Below are 21355 nucleotides of genomic sequence, written 5' to 3' on the forward strand. Positions count from 1 at the left end.
GTCAGTAATAAAATGCTTCTTGCTTATTTCCCACTCCACTAGGAAATTCGCAAGACAAATATTCATATATTTGCCCTTTTCATTGTATTGCACTACACATGGAATCACTTCCCTTGTTTACCCTGGGTGACCAGTTTCCATTCTGAACTGGTCTACTTTTATATGTTGTTCTTTGCACTTCCCTTTCTACATCCGAGGAGACTTCGCTCTCCTTGTGGTGAACTAATGTTTACTTTTCCGCACACTACTATATTTTCCTCAGCATGGTCGCATATACACACAATTGTATATATATTTTAAATAGATTCTGAAAAGATCTTCTCTGTATCTCTCAGACTACTTTTGGACATTGTCCTTACTACAGGGCGCTCAGGTATTCTATATTTTTATTAAATCTCACTACTAATGTTTATTCTATCCTTGCATGCAAAATGGAACACTAAATACACATATTTCTTCGTATCTAAGAAAGCACAATGCATGCAAAATTGAGTTTTTCGCTTGTATTATAATATATACAGGCATTCTCTATGGCCCCCTTCCTTGTGTTCTCATCTTTCGGTCAACATCACCTAGCATCGGTACCACTTTTTATCGCTTTGGGTGAGCTGACGCTATCATGCATTTTTACACAATATCCTCAGTGCAGTGTGACCAGCATATTTAATTTCAGGTCACTATTTTCCAACGCCTCTTCACTGCTATATGAGGTTGACTCGTAAGAATTTTACGTAAAAGATTTCATGAGAGATGATGTTCCATTCCAATGTTTGTATTTTGTATTTCTGCAGCCTTGACAAAGCCCAATGGACGAAACACGTGTCAGCTGCTTTTGCTCATATAGACCAGATATTGGCCATTCCTGCTTATATATAAACCGAACATTGTGAAAACTACAAATGGAATAAAATAACTTCACAAAAAAGAACAAAAATTTGATGGACTTCATATTAGGACCAACTTCTTTATTAAATGGAATTTCTATGTGTTCTCTAGTACTTATTATTTTGTATATTTTTTGCCAAGGACATTGTCCTAAGAAGGTGTACCATGGTAGAGGTGCTACCATGGTACTACAGACACCCTGCCACCCCTAGGTGGCAGGGTGTCTGTAGTACCATGGTAGCACCTGTACCCCACATGAAGTTATATGTGTATGTTCTAACATCCCTAACAATAGTGCTGAAAATTGGATCAGCAATTGTTGTGAGCATAGCCACCATTTGTGTCTGTATAGTTAGGACATTATGACTTAGTTTTTGCCCAACTCTGGATTGAGCAACATCTGGGGGACGTTTCCAGAATGGGCTTGCTTTTTCTGTATGTTCAGGGTACTTTTCGTACTACTTCAGTTAAGCTTTAAAGATACAAATATGTTTTATGAAGACAGCAGCTCATTTCTGTGGCAATTATTTCAAGACTCAAAAGAGTTTGTTGAAAACTTGCCGGGACTTAAGAAAATTTAAGAGAGTTTCCTGATGTTGCAGGAGAGGTTTATGAGGACTTAAGATTTGTTTTGAGAATATAAAGTGAATTTATGAGGATCTCAAAGTTTCCTAACACTTTGTGTGAGCTCAGAGTGGCATTTACACACAGCAGCATTGAGACCTGCTCCTTACACACTGACAGGAGGATAATAAACCAGACTTACCTGCTTAAGGTGCTTCTGACATCCTGCAAAACAGAGAAACAAACACAGTGAAATCAGTTTCCACAGGAGATGTCAAAGTTATGGCAGTATTTTTAGGAGTGAAACACTTAACTATCTATGGTTAGAAAACAGTGACTGGGGTCTCATGACATAGCACATTCTCGGGTATCGCATGATTAAGCACAAAATGTGATATTCTGAATGGGATCACAGGATATAACAAACTGATACTCAGAATGGTAATGACAGAGCACAGTGTCATTCTGAATGGAGTCACAAAACACAGCACATTCTGATATTCCGAATGAGGTCACTTGGCACATCGTATGATGTTCTCAACAGGGTCACATGCATGGGCATCATTTAGGGATTGCCAGGGGTTACAGCTGTGACTCCAGGCTTGCCCCTTGTGACCCCTGACACTGCTTGTGCGACCTCTGGCTTCAGAGGTAGCAAAATGAGTACCAAGTACAGAGAGGAAGTTGCCCTTATGAGAGCCGTGCTCCACCTATGTTTTCTGCCAGTTTTATATTAAACTAATAGTGAATAATAGATTATTAATAACTGTTAGTGTAATAGAAAATGGGGCACAAGGATCTAGAATGACAACTTCTGTGGCAGATGTCTTAAATAAAAAAATGCTTTTAAATGTATGTAGGGTACGTGCTTGGGGATCAGAGTGTGGTTGTGTGTTTGTGAGTCTGTTGGTAAGTGTGAGCATGAGTGTGTGCAAGTAAAAGTGAGTGTCAGTGACAGGTAGTGTGTGAGAGCCACTAAAAGGGAGTGAGTGAGAATAAGTGAGAATGAGTGGCAGTGAGCATGAGTGAGTCAGAATGAGAGACAATAGGAGTGAGTGCACGAGTGATAAAGTATGAGTGAGTAAGACCTAGAGTCAGTATGAATGAAGGAGAGAGAATGAGTGATAGAGTGTGTGAAAATGACAGAGTTAGAGCAAGAGAGTATGAGTAAGTATGATGGTGTCAGAGTAAGAATGAGTGAGAGTGAGGTAGACGGAGTGAGAATGAATGAGTGTGGTTGAGTAAATGTGAGTGATATGATGTAATGCTTGCTAGTCTGCCATTGGCCCTAACATACTGAAGGTAATTTGCAGCTTATAGAGGGACTCGTAGAAAACGTCTACTGCTGGAATACTGGAGGCAATTGTGGGCATGGATAGGCACTTGTGAAAACCACTGCTACTGGCACACTGGAGGCAATTGTTGGCATGAATAGGCACCTGTGAAAACTACTGCTACTGTCACACTTTAGGTCATTTTTGGCGTGGGGGTAACTGTGGCAAAATACTGGCACTAGCTCATTGGAGATGCTTCTTGGCATATGGGAGGAAAACCATGACATACGGGGGCAACAATCACAAAATCCTAGCCCTGATGTACTAGATTTAAATCCACCCTCTGCAGTTTCTCTATGGGGGTGTTGCCCCCCTGGACCCTAAGATGCATTCAGAAAGTTTATATTACCGGCGGCCATGCTTATATTACAGCCGTGGGCTGGCTGCACATTGGAAGCAGCAGACATTCAATTTATGAGTGGACGGGGGTGGGGCATCATTATGGACAGCACTGGAAGAGTGTCTGGGTCTAAAGACGTGTAAGTGCGCATGTCAGGGTGAATAGGTGTCTTCCTATGACCAACCCGACATGTGCACATAAGGCCTCTCCTACCTGCACAACGTGAGTGAGCCAGGGATCACATCTGCAGCCTCCCCAGACTCCTAAGGAGAGCTGACTGTGCCTGCTCCAGCCAATCCCGACGCTGCTCTTATGCTGTGAATCATTTACAACAAGGGGTGGTGATGGACTGAGTCTCTGAATTAAGCAGAGTACTCTCACCCAGTCAAAGAGATCAGGGCTAGATCCAACACCGTTTTTTAGCTCATTGCACCATCCCAGTTTCAGAACCTGGCTGTATGCAAATTAGTCTGTCCCTGGCCCAGTGCATCATGGGAACAGGGCAGACCAGACTACAAAAGCCAATTCTTACACTGGGAAGGAAACAAGCTTCCGGGGACCGGTTTCTGCCATTTCAGGCATCTTCGGCCCGGCTTGCTTGAATCCTGATGGTGCAATGAGCAAGGGACTCACATCTGAGTATACCCTTCCACGCTTAGGGTGGACAAAATTATTTACAACAAGGGGTGGTGATGGACAGAGTCTCTGAATTAAGCAGAGTACTCTCACCCAGTCAAGAGATCAGGGCTAGATCCAACACCGTTTTTTTAGCTCATTGCACCATCCCAGTTTCAGAACCTGGCTGTATGCAAATTAGTCTGTCCCTGGCCCAGTGCATCATGGGAACCGGGCAGACCAGACTACAAAAGCCAATTCTTACACTGGGAAGGAAACAAGCTTCCGGGGACCGGTTTCTGCCATTTCAGGCGTCTTCGGCCCGGCTTGCTTGAATCCTGATGGTGCAATGAGCAAGGGACTCACATCTGAGTATACCCTTCCACGCTTAGGGTGGACAAAATTATTTACAACAAGGGGTGGTGATGGACAGAGTCTCTGAATTAAGCAGAGTACTCTCACCCAGTCAAGAGATCAGGGCTAGATCCAACACCGTTTTTTAGCTCATTGCACCATCCCAGTTTCAGAACCTGGCTGTATGCAAATTAGTCTGTCCCTGGCCCAGTGCATCATGGGAACAGGGCAGACCAGACTACAAAAGCCAATTCTTACACTGGGAAGGAAACAAGCTTCCGGGGACCGGTTTCTGCCATTTCAGGCGTCTTCGGCCCGGCTTGCTTGAATCCTGATGGTGCAATGAGCAAGGGACTCACATCTGAGTATACCCTTCCACGCTTAGGGTGGACAAAATTATTTACAACAAGGGGTGGTGATGGACAGAGTCTCTGAATTAAGCAGAGTACTCTCACCCAGTCAAGAGATCAGGGCTAGATCCAACACCGTTTTTTTCACCACCCCCTTTTCTGTATCGTTTTTGGCCACTATAGGTGTGGCAGGGTATACTCAGACATGAGTCCCTTTCTCACTGCTCCATCAGGATTCAAGCAAGCCGGGCCGAAGAGGCTGAAATGCCAGAAACCGGTCCCCGGTAGCTTGTCTCCTTTCTGGTGAAGAATTGGCTTGGTAGTTTGGTCTGCCCTGTTCCCATGATGCACTGGGCCAGGGACAGACTAATTTGCATATAGCCAGGTTCTGAGCTGGGATGGGGCAGTGAGATAAATAACGGTGATGGATCAAGCCCTGATCTTTGGACTGGGTAAGAGTGGTCTGCTTAATTCAGATACTCTGTTCATCACCACCCCCTTTTCTGTATAGTTTTTGGCCACTATTGGTGTGGCAGGGTATACTCAGACATGAGTCCCTTTCTCACTGCTCCATCAGGATTCAAGCAAGCCGGGCCGAAGAGGCTGAAATGCCAGAAACCGGTCCCCGGTAGCTTGTCTCCTTTCTGGTGAAGAATTGGCTTGGTAGTTTGGTCTGCCCTGTTCCCATGATGCACTGGGCCAGGGACAGACTAATTTGCATATAGCCAGGTTCTGAGCTGGGATGGGGCAGTGAGATAAATAACGGTGATGGATCAAGCCCTGATCTTTGGACTGGGTAAGAGTGGTCTGCTTAATTCAGACACTCTGTTCATCACCACCCCCTTTTCTGTATCGTTTTTGGCCACTATAGGTGTGGCAGGGTATACTCAGACATGAGTCCCTTTCTCACTGCTCCATCAGGATTCAAGCAAGCCGGGCCGAAGAGGCTGAAATGCCAGAAACCGGTCCCCGGTAGCTTGTCTCCTTTCTGGTGAAGAATTGGCTTGGTAGTTTGGTCTGCCCTGTTCCCATGATGCACTGGGCCAGGGACAGACTAATTTGCATATAGCCAGGTTCTGAGCTGGGATGGGGCAGTGAGATAAATAACGGTGATGGATCAAGCCCTGATCTTTGGACTGGGTAAGAGTGGTCTGCTTAATTCAGACACTCTGTTCATCACCACCCCCTTTTCTGTATCGTTTTTGGCCACTATAGGTGTGGCAGGGTATACTCAGACATGAGTCCCTTTCTCACTGCTCCATCAGGATTCAAGCAAGCCGGGCCGAAGAGGCTGAAATGCCAGAAACCGGTCCCCGGTAGCTTGTCTCCTTTCTGGTGAAGAATTGGCTTGGTAGTTTGGTCTGCCCTGTTCCCATGATGCACTGGGCCAGGGACAGACTAATTTGCATATAGCGAGAGCTGACTGTGCCTGCTCCAGCCAATCCCGACGCTGCTCTTATGCTGTGAAGCAGCTTCTGGATTGGCTCAAAAGGTGAAGAGTAGGCCTAGTCTTGGAGGCAGCAGGTTTTGCTTTACAGAAGAACATGGCCAATCACAGCGTGGCTTTATTATGAAGCCATGCACTGATGGGTCATTTTCTATCCCTTGCTGCCTTCCCTTCAGTCGCTCTACTGTTTCCGCCGCCTCATCATGCCCAGTCCAGGGAGTAGCAAAGACGAGGGTGAGAAGCGCTGCGAGCAAGTATCGGTTATGGCAATAAACTATTTTGCAGGATTCATGTTTTCTTAAGATGTTTTACAAAGACAGAAAATTAACCTGGTAAACAAACAGATATTTGAGAAAATGGAGAAAATGTTCAGAATATGGTAAAAGAAATCATGAAATCGGGCCACGAAATTAAAGGGTGTAGAAAGAAACAAAAGAGGAGCGAAAAATAAAATCACACGTTGAAGCCAGATGAGTGAGGCACAAAAATATACATTTTCTGATTAGTAAAATGTAGACTTCATCATTTAAGAGCCCTTTTGTGTGCATGTTTGTGCTGGTGAGTTTCCGTCAGTGTAGTGTGCCATTCTCTTCAGAGTCAAGTCACATGATGGGGGGGGTTCCTCTTCAGCACCCGGCAGCTTGACCTTCTGGGTGCTATCCAAAATGAATAACCAACAACGGCACCTATTAACTAATAGCTTTTATATTAGATGGCACTTGCACAACCTTGGAACCAGCTCCAGCTTCCACATCTTAAACTATAGTGGCAGCTTCACAATTCCGGTGTGTGATATAATTAGGGGACCGGCTGTGGCCTAACGGCTAGAGCGGTCAACCTCGAAGCTGGGGAACCGGGTTTGAGTCTCGGCAGAGATGCTCAACATCCTGTGATTCTGGCCACATCAGTTCATCTCTCCATGCCTAACACAATGAATGTGCTCGTTTGTAACGTAACCAGTGCTCATGTAAAGCGCTCTGAAACCTTCGGGTTGAGTTTGCGCTCAGTAAAACTAAAAGAAAAATTAAACTTATCTCAGGAAAGGCCACTTAAATACTGATTCTTTTAGCAGTGCAGGCTGACTGCTGGGGAAGCGGGTGGTGCATGTTTATGACTCCTAAAGACCCTCACCGGAAGCATTATAAATCGTAATAAAATAATGAGAGAAATGTAAAATAGGTTCCTGGCTCCGGTTTGTGCCTAAAATTCTACCGTCTTTGAGAGTACTGCTCCCACATCTGTGTATTGCCTACTGCTGGGGTCTCCAACTTTTTCTGCAATAAGAGCCACTTATAATTGAAGAAAAGCACCCGAGCTGCGATCATTTGTGTTGCAATAGTGACCACGTCAGACAAGATTACAGCAGTCGTCGTCCCGTGCCCGACTTCCAGCATTTGAAATGCCTCTGAATGATGGTAACAGGTGCAATAGTAATAATATTAATAACACATCCTTCCAAAGCTGTATGAGTAATACATGACGACCATAGGTGCAATGCCCCCGACCCATGGTAATAATATTAATAATACGTCTCTCCAAAGCTGCATGAGTAATACATGACAGCCACGGGTGCAATGCCCCGGCCCCGGGTAATAATATTAATCATACATCCATCCATCCAAAGCTGCATGAGTAATACATGACAGCCACGGGTGCAATGCCCCCGACCCATGGTAATAATATTAATAATACGCCTCTCCAAAGCTGCATGAGTAATACTTAACGGCCACAGGTGCAATGCCCCAGGCTCAGGGTAATAACATTAATAATACGTCCCTCCAAAGCTGCATGAGTAATACAGGACAGCCATAGGTGCAATGCCCCTGGACCATGGTAATAGTATTAATACGTCACTCCTCAGCTGCATGAATAATACATGACAGCCACGGGTGCAATGCCCCCGGCCCCAGGTAATAATATTAATCATACATCCATCCAAAGCTGCATGAGTAATACATGACAGCCATAGGTGCAATGCCCCCAGCCCTGGGTAATCATATATCCTTCCAAAGCTGCATGAGTAATACATGATAGCCATAGGTGCAATGCCCCAGGCCCCGGGTAATAATAATATGTCTCTCCAAAGCTGCATGAGTAATACATGACAGCCATAGGTGCAATGCCCCCGGCCCATGGTAATAATTTTAATAATGCATCTCTTCAAAGCTGTATGAGTAATACATGACGGCCATAGGTGCAATGCCCCAGGCCCATGGTAATAATAATAATGCGTCTCTACAAAGCTGCATGGGCAATACATGAGGGCCATAAGGGCAATGCCCCCGGCCCGTGTTAATAATATTAATAATGCATCTCTTCAAAGCTGCATGAGTAATACATGAGGGCCATAAGGTTAATACCCCCGGCTCAAGGTAATAATATTAATAATACCTCTCTCCAAAGCTGCAGGTTTTATCACTCCAATAACATCTTTAAATATATCTTGGAAATCCATTTTCCTTCTAAACATCGGTTCATGAGTTCTGAAACCAAATACATGTTCATTTCAAATACACACTTCAGAATATTAGTACATATATTAATTCAACCAAGCAAAAACGTCTGGCTGGCTAAACACGAGAGCTACTTGCAGGTAGCTGGTGAGACGCCAGTAGCTCACAAGCTAATCGTGGGAGAAGCCTGGTCTATTGAAATTATAAGCCAGTAGAGTGACTGCCTTAGTGGGTGGTGCAAGCAGGGGACCACTATTGTCAGATAAACCAAACGTGTAGGACCCTTTGAGGTTCATCAACAGGCCATGGGCCATCGTCCACGACAGACACAAGAGGTTCATAAACTTCTCTGGAGTCATCTTCCTGTAATTACAAGAGAGGGTAATCCACAAGGTCATGGGAGAGCATACCAAAATGAGTTGCGAGGTCATATCAACGGGTCAGGGTCCATCATTCCAGCAGGAGGCAAGAGTGGTCCTCTCTTGTGAGAAGGATGAGCCTCCCTTGGACTGTGGGTCTTACGGGTGCCATTTCATTTCTCAACACTGACACAAAACTATGGGCCAAACCTTATCTACATTGGTGATGGTGGGCTTGATTCCCATATTCGTCACCCGGGAAACATATGTTTACTATCTATCATTTTCTTAGAAGCAGAAATGGCATTTGAGCATGTGTTTAGATTGACTGGTAAATTACATGTTTGTACCAACATTGGCAGGTCATGGTCATTATAAACTACTTCAACTTACACTGTTCCAGAACAGACTGTGGAACCAGAGAGGGATGTTCTCGGCCACCGTCGGAGGGATGCTGTCCGTCACCCCCGGAGGGATGCTCTCTGTCACCCCCGGAGGGATGCTCTCTGTCACCCCCAGAGGGATGCTCTCTGTCACCCCCAGAGGGATGCTCTCTGTCACCCCCAGAGGGATGCTCTCTGTCACCCCCAGAGGGATGCTCTCTGTCACCCCCAGAGGGATGCTCTCTGTCACCCCCAGAGGGATGCTCTCTGTCACCCCCAGAGGGATGCTCTCTGTCACCCCCAGAGGGATGCTCTCTGTCACCCCCAGAGGGATGCTCTCTGTCACCCCCAGAGGGATGCTCTCTGTCACCCCCAGAGGGATGCTCTCTGTCACCCCCAGAGGGATGCTCTCTGTCACCCCCAGAGGGATGCTCTCTGTCACCCCCAGAGGGATGCTCTCTGTCACCCCCAGAGGGATGCTCTCTGTCACCCCCGGAGGGATGCTCTCTGTCACCCCCAGAGGGATGCTCTCTGTCACCCCCGGAGGGATGCTCTCTGTCACCCCCGGAGGGATGCTCTCTGTCACCCCCGGAGGGATGCTCTCTGTCACCCCCGGAGGGATGCTCTCTGTCACCCCCGGAGGGATGCTCTCTGTCACCCCCGGAGGGATGCTCTCTGTCACCCCCGGAGGGATGCTCTCTGTCACCCCCGGAGGGATGCTCTGTCACCCCCGGAGGGATGCTCCCTGTCACCCCCAGAGGGATGCTCCCTGTAACCCTCAGAGGGATGCTCCCTGTAACCCTCAGAGGGATGCTCCCTGTAACCCTCAGAGGGATGCTCCCTGTAACCCTCAGAGGGATGCTCCCTGTAACCCTCAGAGGGATGCTCCCTGTAACCCTCAGAGGGATGCTCCCTGTAACCCTCAGAGGGATGCTCCCTGTAACCCTCAGAGGGATGCTCCCTGTAACCCTCAGAGGGATGCTCCCTGTAACCCTCAGAGGGATGCTCCCTGTAACCCTCAGAGGGATGCTCCCTGTAACCCTCAGAGGGATGCTCCCTGTAACCCTCAGAGGGATGCTCCCTGTAACCCTCAGAGGGATGCTCCCTGTAACCCTCAGAGGGATGCTCCCTGTAACCCTCAGAGGGATGCTCCCTGTAACCCTCAGAGGGATGCTCCCTGTAACCCTCAGAGGGATGTTCCCTGTTACCCTCAGAGGGATGCTCCCTGTTACCCTCAGAGGGATGCTCCCTGTTACCCTCAGAGGGATGCTCCCTGTTACCCTCTGAGGGATGCTCCCTGTTACCCTCTGAGGGATGCTCCCTGTTACCCTCTGAGGGATGCTCCCTGTTACCCTCTGAGGGATGCTCCCTGTTACCCTCTGAGGGATGCTCCCTGTTACCCTCTGAGGGATGCTCCCTGCAACCTCGGAGGAATGCTATCTGTCACCCTCAGAGGCATGATCTCGGTCACAATCGGAGGGAAGCTTTCCGTCACCCTCGGAGGGATGCTGTCTGCCAACCTCGGAGGGATGCTGTCCGTCACCCTCGGGGGGATGCTCTCTGCCACCCTCAGAGGGATGCTGTTCGTCACTTTCAGAGGAATTCTCTGTTCCACATAGGAGGGATGCTCTCTGTCACCCTCAGAGGAATGTTCTTGGTCATCCTCCGAGGGATTCTCTCTGTCAACCTTGGAGGTCTGTGTCACCCTGGAAGGAATACTCTCCGTCACCCTCTGAAGGATGCTCCCTGTCACCTTCCGAGGGACTCTCTCTGTTGCCCTAGGAGGAATGCTCTCTGTCACCTTAAAAGGGATGCTTTCTGTCACCCTAAAAGGGATGCCTTCTGCCACCCTCGAAGGGATGCTCTCTGTCACCCTGGGAGGGATGCTCTCTTTTGCCCTCGGAGAGATGCTCTCTGTCACCCTCCGAGGGATGATATCTGTCACCTTCAGAGGGATGCTTCCTGTCACCCTCCGAGGGATTCTTGCTGTTCCCCTGGGAGGGATGCTCTCTGTCACCCCCAGAGGGATACTCTCTGTCACCCTTGGAGGGATGCTTTCTGTCACCCTTGGAGGGATGCTCTCTGTCATCCTCTGAGGGATGCTCTCTGTCACCCTCAGAGGGACGCTCTCTGTCATCCTCAGAGGGACGCTCTCTGTCATCCTCAGAGGGACGCTCTCTCTCACCCTCCATGGGATTCTCTCTGTCACCCTCCTGTTGTAAATAAAACAGCGGTATTATTAAGCATTAGCTGAAGCCATAATGCATCAGTCCAAATATCTAGTATAGGGATTTCATTTTGTATTTCGAGTCCACCATTTTCATGCCCTACATTGCCATGTGCTCAATGTTCTGATTGTCCTACCTCTCTGCCAGTTACACTGTGGATTCTACCTAGCAACAGTTATTATTAGTCCTTCTTGAGAGTGTAGCGCATGCTCAGCAGAAGTAACAGTTGTTCCTTATTAGCATAGCCCTCCCATGTTCTAGAAATACTGTTAGCTCCACCCACTGATATATTTGGAAATGTCCTTACGTGGTTGTAACCTCTGTCTAAGCTGTAAGCTGAACCCCTTCCACTGTGTATAAAAGGGGCCATGTGCTTGTATTCAGTGTGCTACTCTGTACAATACTGTAGAAGTGTTGTGGAGGTTGTATCACCACCTTTAAAGGTTTATTAAACTATGTTTTTGTATTTCCAGTTTCCTTGCCAACTTCATTTGTAAGTCTAAGGACTTTGTACACAGAAGGGCGAACCCTTTCGGTACCTTTGGGCCTTGCTGAGGCCTGAACTCATCAATTGGCGCCCGTCACGTGGGGCTCATCGGCGACTCGGAGGCTCGAAGGACTGGTCGTGACGAAGGAGTGGAACTCTGCCGGGGAAGTGATCACTGCCAGCGGCGTCTTTAGTCCTGGCATCCTGAGGTATTTCTTCCTTCCTTCCGATCTGACCATCTGGGTGGCGCCGGTCTTCGACTGAGACCTCTTCTGTCGGTTTGCTGTGGATAAGCTGTTTGAGCAAATTGTGGAACTTGGCAAGTGGAATCTGGACGCTCGTGCTTGGTAAGGACCAATGTATGGTAATTACTGTGAGTGTTTATGGTAGCCAGTGATTAGCAAGGCAGTTTTAGGATACGCTTGCTGTGGCTTATGGATATGGATATGGATATGGAGATGTTTGGATGATCGATCATATTATGATTATGAATATGGGTATATATGCGTTGCAACACATATAGGTAGGCAATGTGGAGATTTTTCTCCAACATATGGTTGTGAGCGGCGCAACGATTAAGTGCCATTTTTCTGTATAATATTGTGTATTTCGCACTATTTCTAGCATGCCTGCTTTTAGCGCACTACGTAAGTGGTGCTGCTGTGGAAACCGGTTAAGTCTTGAAGAATCGCAGCCGGCTCCCCCAGAAGGGACGCCGAATAGGGACATGTATATTAAGTTTGGTCTTTCCCCTATAATGTACAGCACATTGTGGAGGAAGTATACCAAGAAGGATCCTGAGTTGAGATGGCCTTTGTATGGTTCGTTTGATGTGCGCAAAATTGAGTATGTGGAACAGTGCCTGTGTAAGCGCCGAGCGAGACAAGATATGTTTGAGAGTGTGCGAATGTGGGTGAAAGAAGTACGTGAGCGTGAGAAACGTGAACATGCGCTGATTGAGAAAGAGCAGAGGAAGAATGTGCGTGAGAAGGCGCAAGAAATGAGACAACGTGAACAAAAAGATGCGGAAGAAAAACGGGAAAAGGAACGTAGATTGCAGATATCTGGCCAATATCCCATTCGTCGGCCTCTTTATCCTGTCCTTAATAATGCCGATGATGATTTTTCATTACTAGATCGTTCTCCGCCTCCGTATGCTGGCCCGTCTGCTCCGAAAGGGGAAGATGAGGATTCTGGATCATTTAAAGATAAGGTAGACACGCGGTCTAAGCTAACATCTGATCGTATGGCGGAGCTCCGACAAATTTCTTATCGTATTCTTAAGGGTACAATTCCTCTTGCTGAAATATTGTTGTCTCTTGAAAAATGGCCGGACAGGGAAAAAATTTATTTTCTTGAAACCTTTTCTGATGAAGTAGTCGGGGCTTTTCGAAAATATTCTCCTGTTCTTGAACCTGATGACATAATACAAGATAAGAAAGAATTGCGTAAAGGTCTCTTTTCTCCTTCCCAGGCAGATGATGCAGTTCGACAGTTATTCGTATTGCGGGATGAGGCGTCTCGGTTACGAGAAGAAAAGCGACAAAAGACGGTGGACGACAAAGAGACGGGTTTGAGTGGCAACGGGAAACAATCACCTATCTTTTCTTCAGATAAGGTCGATATTGTGCATGTTAAACCTATGCGAGAGGCAGCGCCTTTGTATGTTCCTCCTAAAGGAGCGGGTACTAGTTCAGATAAAGATTCAGCTGATGCCCGAGGGTATTTTATCTATAATTGGGTATATACTCCTTGGAATAGAGCGGATGTTATGGCCTTAAAGAAAGCGTTACCTGACCCACGGAAAAATCCTGCTGCCTTTTATGAGGAAGTTGAGGGGGCTTTGAATTCTTGTACTATGACATTAGCTGAGATTGATTTATTCTTTGGTCTTATATTACCCCCTGACATGTGGAGATCAGTACGGAAAATTGATGATTTAGTGACGTTTAAAGCTAAATGGGAAGACATTGAGGAGGAGGACAGAGCTAGGAAACCTGCACAGAAACCACCCCAGCTCATTCTAGACCTCCCTGCTGCTATTTTGATTAAATTAAAGACGATTATTCCCCCTAAAAAAATTGACTGGACTATGTTGGCATCTTGCAAGCAAAAGATAGATGAATCAGTTTCTGACTTCTTTACGTGATTTGAAGAAACTTTTCACGATTTCAGTGGTCAGTCTCTGACGGATGACACGGGTCGACATCTGTTTGTAGACAAATATGTTTCGAATTTATTACCGGGAGTAGCAGCTCGGTTGAAAGCGAGTGAAAGCTCCTGGACGACTTCGACTCCGGCATCCCTCCTGACAATGGCTCAGTATTACGAGCGTCAGGAACTAGAAGCAAAAAGTAATGAAGATAAGAAATCTAAGGATTTGAAAACAAAAGTTATGTTAGCACAAGTGTATGGACCACCCCAGAGAGGAAATAATAGAGGTGGTCGGGGTTTTTATGATTCTACATATAACCGCACAGACTTGGCTAAAGATCAATGTGCATATTGTAAGCAACGAGGCCACTGGGCCAATGAGTGTCCTTTAGCGCGAGAACACAGGGCTATGGGACGGGGTAGAGGTTTTGGGAGAAATCGTGGGGGTTTTTCTGGACCACGAGGTAACCTAAATGACAGGGCTAGATTCGAATCTAGGGAGCAACAACAAGGAGGGTCTAATACCTTTGATAGACGAAATCAGTATCAGATGTCTGACTATGTGCATCCCGAAAGTCATGATTCCCAATATGCATAGGATTGCGTAGGATGGGGGGAGGAATCAGTTGAAGTACCAGTAGATCAGAGGGGTCCTTATGTTACAGCACATGTTTTGGGTTCTACTGATCAGTTTCTGGTTGATACAGGGGCTACTCGTAGCGCTTTGTCTAAACAATTGGTTCCGAGGGCTCCCCTGTCTGGCTTAACGATCACATCTGTAGGGTTCGATGGAACACCTTCTCTTAGCCCATTATCCCAACCCCTTGCATTTCATGTCGACAAATTTACAGCACCATGTCCATTCTTGCTTTCCTCAAACACGCCTGACAACATTGTGGGTCTAGACATGCTGAAACATTTTAGAGCCACAATCCGCTGCTCCCCTGAAGGAGTACGCGTGATTTTAAATGACAATTACCCTGCAAAAGAGAGAGTGTGTATGGTCGCTGAAAGTGCTGCATTAGCCTCTTTACCTCACACGTTGTGGGCTACTTCAGACACTGATGTGGGACAGATGGTCATTCCCCCGGTTCGCATTAGTGTAAAGGAGGGAGCTGTGTTGCCACGCCTGCCTCAATATAGGATTTCACAGGAGGGTGAGGAGGCGCTCATACAGATTGTGCAGGATCTCATTCGAGTGGGGGTGGTGGAAGAAGTCCCATACAATGTTTGTAACAGTCCTATTTTACCAATCTTGAAGAAAGACACTGATACTAGGGTATATCGATTTATTATTGATTTGAGGGAGGTGAACAAGATAGTGGTGCCCCAATACCCTGTTGTTTCTGACATCACGACACTCCTTACCTTGGTCCCACCAACAGCGACAACATTCTCGGTTGTCGACCTGAAGAACGCCTTCTTTTCGATCCCTATTCACCCTGATAGCCGTTACCTTTTCGGCTTCACTTTGAATAATCGATCGTATAGATTTTGTAGAATTCCACAGGGCTATACTGAGAGCCCTAGTATCTACAGTCAGGCATTGAAAAGACAGTTGGATTCCTTTGTCTTGCTTGAGGGGGTAGTGCTTATTCAATATGTCGACGATATTTTGTTGGCTGCTGACACCCCTGAGCAATGTGAGACTTGTACGTTGTCTTTGCTTTCCTTTTTGGCTTCTCACAATCATAAGGTATCTAAGAAGAAATTGCAATTCTGTAGACCTAAGGTGACCTACCTAGGCCACCTTTTGTCTAAGGAGGGGCGTGCACTTACATCAGATCGTATCCAAGCCATCCTGGACACACCAACACCTTCTACACAGAAAGATGTTCGAGCATTTTTGGGTCTTACGTCCTTTTGTAGGCAGTGGATACTGGGGTTTTCACATATAGTCAAACCACTGTTAGCGCTATTGACAAAAGACACCCCAATTCCCCTTCCTTGGACAGATGAATGTGAAAACGCTTTCCAACAGTTACGTCAGGCCCTTTGTTCAGCACCAGTGTTAGGCACTCCTGATTACACGAAACTTTTCACATTATATGTACATGAGAGAGATGGATGTGCGTCATCTGTGTTAGTACAGATGCACGGGGACAGGCAGCGTCCGTGTGCATATTTCTCGGCATTGCTCGATCCTGTCGCTCGGGCATTGCCGGGGTGTTTTCGTTCGGTCGCAGCGACAGCTGTGTCAATACGTCAGAGTGAGGGAATAGTGTTCTCACAAGCTGTTAGTGTTGGTTCCCCATGCTGTTGACGCCCTTTTGAATCAAACAAAGACGCAGCATTTAACAAGTGCCCGTCTGACCGGATATGAACTAACGTTGCTGGCTCCCCATATCACATTGAGGAGATGTGCTACGTTAAATCCAGCAACATTGTTACCATTCCTGACGACTCAGCCTGAGGCACAAGAAGCACATGATTGTATTTTTGTGACTGGGGAACAGACAAAGGGTCGTATCGATCTCCAGGATACGCCTTTCTCAGATGTAGATGGAGAATTATGGGTGGATGGCTCCTGCCTGAAGCTACCGGATGGTACGACTTCGGCAGCATATGCCATCACTACTTTGTATACTATCGTGGAAACAGCACGCATACCACAGAAATCAGCCCAGGCAGCGGAGCTGATAGCATTGACACGAGCATGTGAGCTTAGTGCAGAGTTGTGTGTGAATATTTATACAGATAGCCGCTAAGCTTTCGGAGTAGCGCACGACTTTGGCCTGCTCTGGAAGGAAAGAGGTTTTCTGACATCACACGGAACACAAATTATGTATGGAGAACTGGTGCACAATCTTTTGACTGCCCTGACATTTCCTAAGAAGATAGCTATAGTGAAATGCAGTGCACATAAGAAAGTTATTGACAAAGTAGGGCAAGGAAATGCTTTCGCTGACCAAGTAGCACGAGAAACTGCAATGAGACCTGACTCCACTTCAATGTATGTTGTGAAGTCACAAGCAGAACGATGGCATGATGCTAGGAAAGAAGTGAGGGAAATACAGAGAGTTGCTTCTGATAAAGAACGAGAGCAATGGTCTGAAAATGGAGAACTGGATGATGAAGGTTGTTGGCGCAACAAACAAATGGATAGGTGGAAGTTGCCCACAGCTTTTGTCCAACCTATGGTTCAAATGGCACATGGGCTAGCACATGTTGGAGCTTCAGCGATTGTGAAATTGCTTGCGCAAGTTTGGGAGCATCCAGAGATTGCTAGCACGGCCAAGAGAGTGGTACAGACCTGTATGATCTGTCTTAAATACAACCCAGGGAAAGGAACACGGACTCCAGCAGGAGGATTTGAAATACCTACTGCACCTTTTGAAGTCCTGCAAATGGACTATATCCAACTTGAACGCTGTAATAATCTAAAGTACGTCTTGGTGGTGGTGTGTGCTTTCAGTAAATGGATTGAAGCCTACCCTACTAAGGACAATACTGCAATGACTACAGCAAAGGTGCTACTGAAGGAGTTCTTCCCTAGGTATGGTGTTTGTAGACTATTATGGAGTGATAACGGGCCTCATTTTATAGCAGACGTTATCAAGTACGTTCTGAGAGGTCTGGGGATAAAACAGAAGTTTCATGCAGTGTTCCATCCACAGTCGGCTGGCTTGGTGGAACGCTACAATGGAACACTGAAGCTTAAACTAGCAAAGATCCAGGCTTCCACTTCTCTGACTTGGCCCGACGCTTTGCCTTTGGCATTGTTGTCAATAAGATCAGTACCACACTCCCGAACCGGCCTTACACCGTATGAAGTGGTGTTTGGTCGTCCCATGAATATTTGGGGAGTGCCCAAACCAAGTTCCGTATATGATGTACCTTGTGTATTGATGAATGACTATCTGGCACAATTAACTGATAACTTGGTTTCTATTCATCAACAGGTTCGAGAAGCACTCCCTGACCGGTCCACAGGTGAGGGTCATAGTCTCCGACCCGGTGACTTCGTCCTCATCAAGGCGTTCGAGAGGACGAGTGGCCTGGAGCCCCGATGGTGCGGTCCCGAGCAGGTTCTGCTCGCAACAAGAACGGCCGTCCGAGTGACCAACCGGAAGAACTGGATTCACTCCCTTCATTGTCGCAGAGTGCAACCCGGATTGGTGGAGCCGGCCGTGTTGACTGACCATCGAGAAATCCTGACTACAGAGAAAGGCCCTGCTGTGGTACCGGATGAGCAAGAGGAGTTCTTCCCGGACCCGACGACTTCTGGAGTAAGAAAATACAACCTTCGACCCAGGAAGAAGTTTTCTGCTGTTTAGACTGCTGTCAGAACGGCCTCTTGGTTGGTGCAACGGAGAGCCGATGAGGCAAGGGGGGGGGGGGATCAGCCTTGCATTAGAGTAGTGACACCCGTCTTGGCCCGTTGGTGAAGAAAACAACAGCCGCCTTGGGGGAAGAGTTCTGACAGCCTTTTTTTTAGTTTCAGGAAGACTTGCGAGACATTTGTTCAACATGGAGAGAAAGAAAGTGATCTGCGCCTTCGGATTTATTGCTAGTATGGCAGTTGTTGCCATTATCACGTGGTTTGTTGAGGATGTAATTCCTGCCCGTGATCTATATGTGGTTTCTACACCGGTGCCAGAGGAGCATTTCTTTTATACGCTCCCCTATCAGGAATCAAAACACCGCTTGTCCTTTGTAAATAACACCTTCATTCAGATGCTACATCATACCCACACTGCTACAAATGAAACAAATTGCTGGATATGTGGTATGATGCCAGCGCACCAGGGGGGAACACCGTTTATACCTCTCCCTTTCTCTCATAATGGTTCTTGTCGTGCCTGGTATACTCTTCTATTTGCCACAAGAAAGCCTGCTGTTGGAAGATTACTTTTTAGACTAAACAAAGAATGTCACCAGAATAAAGAAGGCTATCCACAAGCCAATGGAACAATATGGGAGTGGGAAGAATATCGACCGGACAATGAGTCTACTCCCTACATTTTTACGAACACTAGAGACACTGTCGAAAGTGAAAAATTTGTGATCTCAGTTGCACAAGCACAAGCGGACTTATGCGTACAAAGTGTTGGGTACATCCCTGTAGGTGTTAGTGATTGTATTAAAGTCTTAAATATAGATGGTCTGAATAATAGCACATTTTTAGCATCCCATAATACATATTTTTTATGCGGTAATAGAGGATATTATCGATTACCAGCTGGCTGGTCAGGAGTATGCTATGTATCGTTTTTATTACCACCAGTGTTTTTAGCACCTGCCACTTATCATAAAGACTTGAAATTGTTGAATAATGCCACTGTGAATGGATACAAACGTACTTTATCTATCGATGATGTGGACCAGACCGACACTAGTTTGCAGCAATATGTAGATTTTAACCTAGGGTTATTCTTTTTTGTTGGAGCTGCCCTAAACAGTAGAAAGATAAGAAGATTAACTAGAGTTGTAGAGGCAGTGACCAACCAAACTGCTGCAGCACTAGGAAACGTAACTGAAGAGTTACAAATTACTAGAATTGTTGCCCTGCAAAACAGAATGGTGTTAGATGTCATATTAGCAGAAAAAGGAGGAGCTTGTAGACTTATTGGAAGTAGCTGTTGTGTCTTCATCCCAGACAACTCGCCTTCTGTTTATAATGCCATAAATAAACTGCATAAAATAGCTGCTGACATACATGTAGATAATGGTACATGGACCTTCTCTAGTTGGATTTGGACCTTATTTACTACATGGGGTTGGAAGATCCTCACTGGCCTTTGTATAATAGTAGTAATTCTTTTTACTTGCTGTATGTGTATTCAATGTGGTCCTATGATATGTTCTCTTTGCATTACCTCTTGTATACCCAATAAGAAAGCTGTTTCCGAAGCTGCTTATCAAAAGAGTCTAACTAAAGAGATTTCTAACATTATGAGCATTGACATTCAAGATGAGTTTGATGACTACCCTATGAAATGGAATGGCTTCAGCTAACGCTGAAAGGGTCGTCTGTTGTAAATAAAACAGCGGTATTATTAAGCATTAGCTGAAGCCATAATGCATCAGTCCAAATATCTAGTATAGGGATTTCATTTTGTATTTCGAGTCCACCATTTTCATGCCCTACATTGCCATGTGCTCAATGTTCTGATTGTCCTACCTCTCTGCCAGTTACACTGTGGATTCTACCTAGCAACAGTTATTATTAGTCCTTCTTGAGAGTGTAGCGCATGCTCAGCAGAAGTAACAGTTGTTCCTTATTAGCATAGCCCTCCCATGTTCTAGAAATACTGTTAGCTCCACCCACTGATATATTTGGAAATGTCCTTACGTGGTTGTAACCTCTGTCTAAGCTGTAAGCTGAACCCCTTCCACTGTGTATAAAAGGGGCCATGTGCTTGTATTCAGTGTGCTACTCTGTACAATACTGTAGAAGTGTTGTGGAGGTTGTATCACCACCTTTAAAGGTTTATTAAACTATGTTTTTGTATTTCCAGTTTCCTTGCCAACTTCATTTGTAAGTCTAAGGACTTTGTACACAGAAGGGCGAACCCTTTCGGTACCTTTGGGCCTTGCTGAGGCCTGAACTCATCACTCCTAGGGATTCTCTCTGTCACCCTCCTAGGGATTCTCTCTGTCACCCTCCTAGGGATTCTCTCTGTCACCCTCCTAGGGATTCTCTCTGTCACCCTCCTAGGGATTCGCTCTGTCACCCTCCTAGGGATTCGCTCTGTCACCCTCCTAGGGATTCGCTCTGTTGCCCTTGGAGGGATGTTCTCTGTCGCCCTCGGAGGGATGCTCCCTGTCGCCCTCGGAGGGATGCTCCCTGTCGCCCTCGGAGGGATGCTCTCTGTCGTCCTCGGAGGATGTCCTGGATGTTTTCTGTCACCCTCATCTAGTGCCCTCTACATGGAGCTACTTCTCATGAAGCTTCTTGGCAGTAAACTAATCAACCAAATTGATCAAAACATCACTGTTAAAGTGACAGCATATGACCACAATAAGGACGTTTACACCTCTAACTCCACCCTAAGCCAAATTAGAGAGGAATTTGGTTGCCGTTTAAGGTGCCAAGAAAATCTAGTTTTAAAATTAGATTTCTAATGCTGCCAGGCAGCAATTTGCAGAGATTCATTTTGCACACTCTGTAATATGATCCAGGGTTACTCATATAAGCTCAGTGAGGAGTCAGGAGAACATGGCGGCCGGCTAAGCAGCTCGGTCGGGAGCCCAGTCAGAATGAGGTGTGCAACGCAGGAGTAGTCGCCCTGAAGACTCGAAAAACGGTAAATCAGTAAAGTCGGTAATGCAGGAGTGCGGACTATACATCAGCAGCAGTAAAAGTTAAAACAAAGTTTAAAATTCCTACCCAGTTTGAACGAAAGACGAGGCTCGGCATGAGGGAAGACTCCAACGCTCTAACGCTCTGTCGCTGTGG

General features: G+C 46.3%; 1 protein-coding gene across 1 annotated transcript in view; it reads right to left on the reverse strand.

The window, feature by feature from the left end:
* The window catches only part of LOC144772418 (E3 ubiquitin-protein ligase TRIM39-like), a 196528-nt gene that overhangs the window by 53807 nt on the left and 121366 nt on the right, over nt 1-21355 (reverse strand). Inside the window, exon 4 of the mRNA XM_078656713.1 lies at nt 1652-1674. Coding sequence (XP_078512839.1) covers nt 1652-1674 — 23 coding nt within the window. The remainder of the gene's footprint in view (nt 1-1651; nt 1675-21355) is intronic.

Source organism: Lissotriton helveticus, chromosome 8, assembly GCF_964261635.1.
Source record: "Lissotriton helveticus chromosome 8, aLisHel1.1, whole genome shotgun sequence".
NCBI lineage: Eukaryota > Metazoa > Chordata > Amphibia > Caudata > Salamandridae > Lissotriton > Lissotriton helveticus.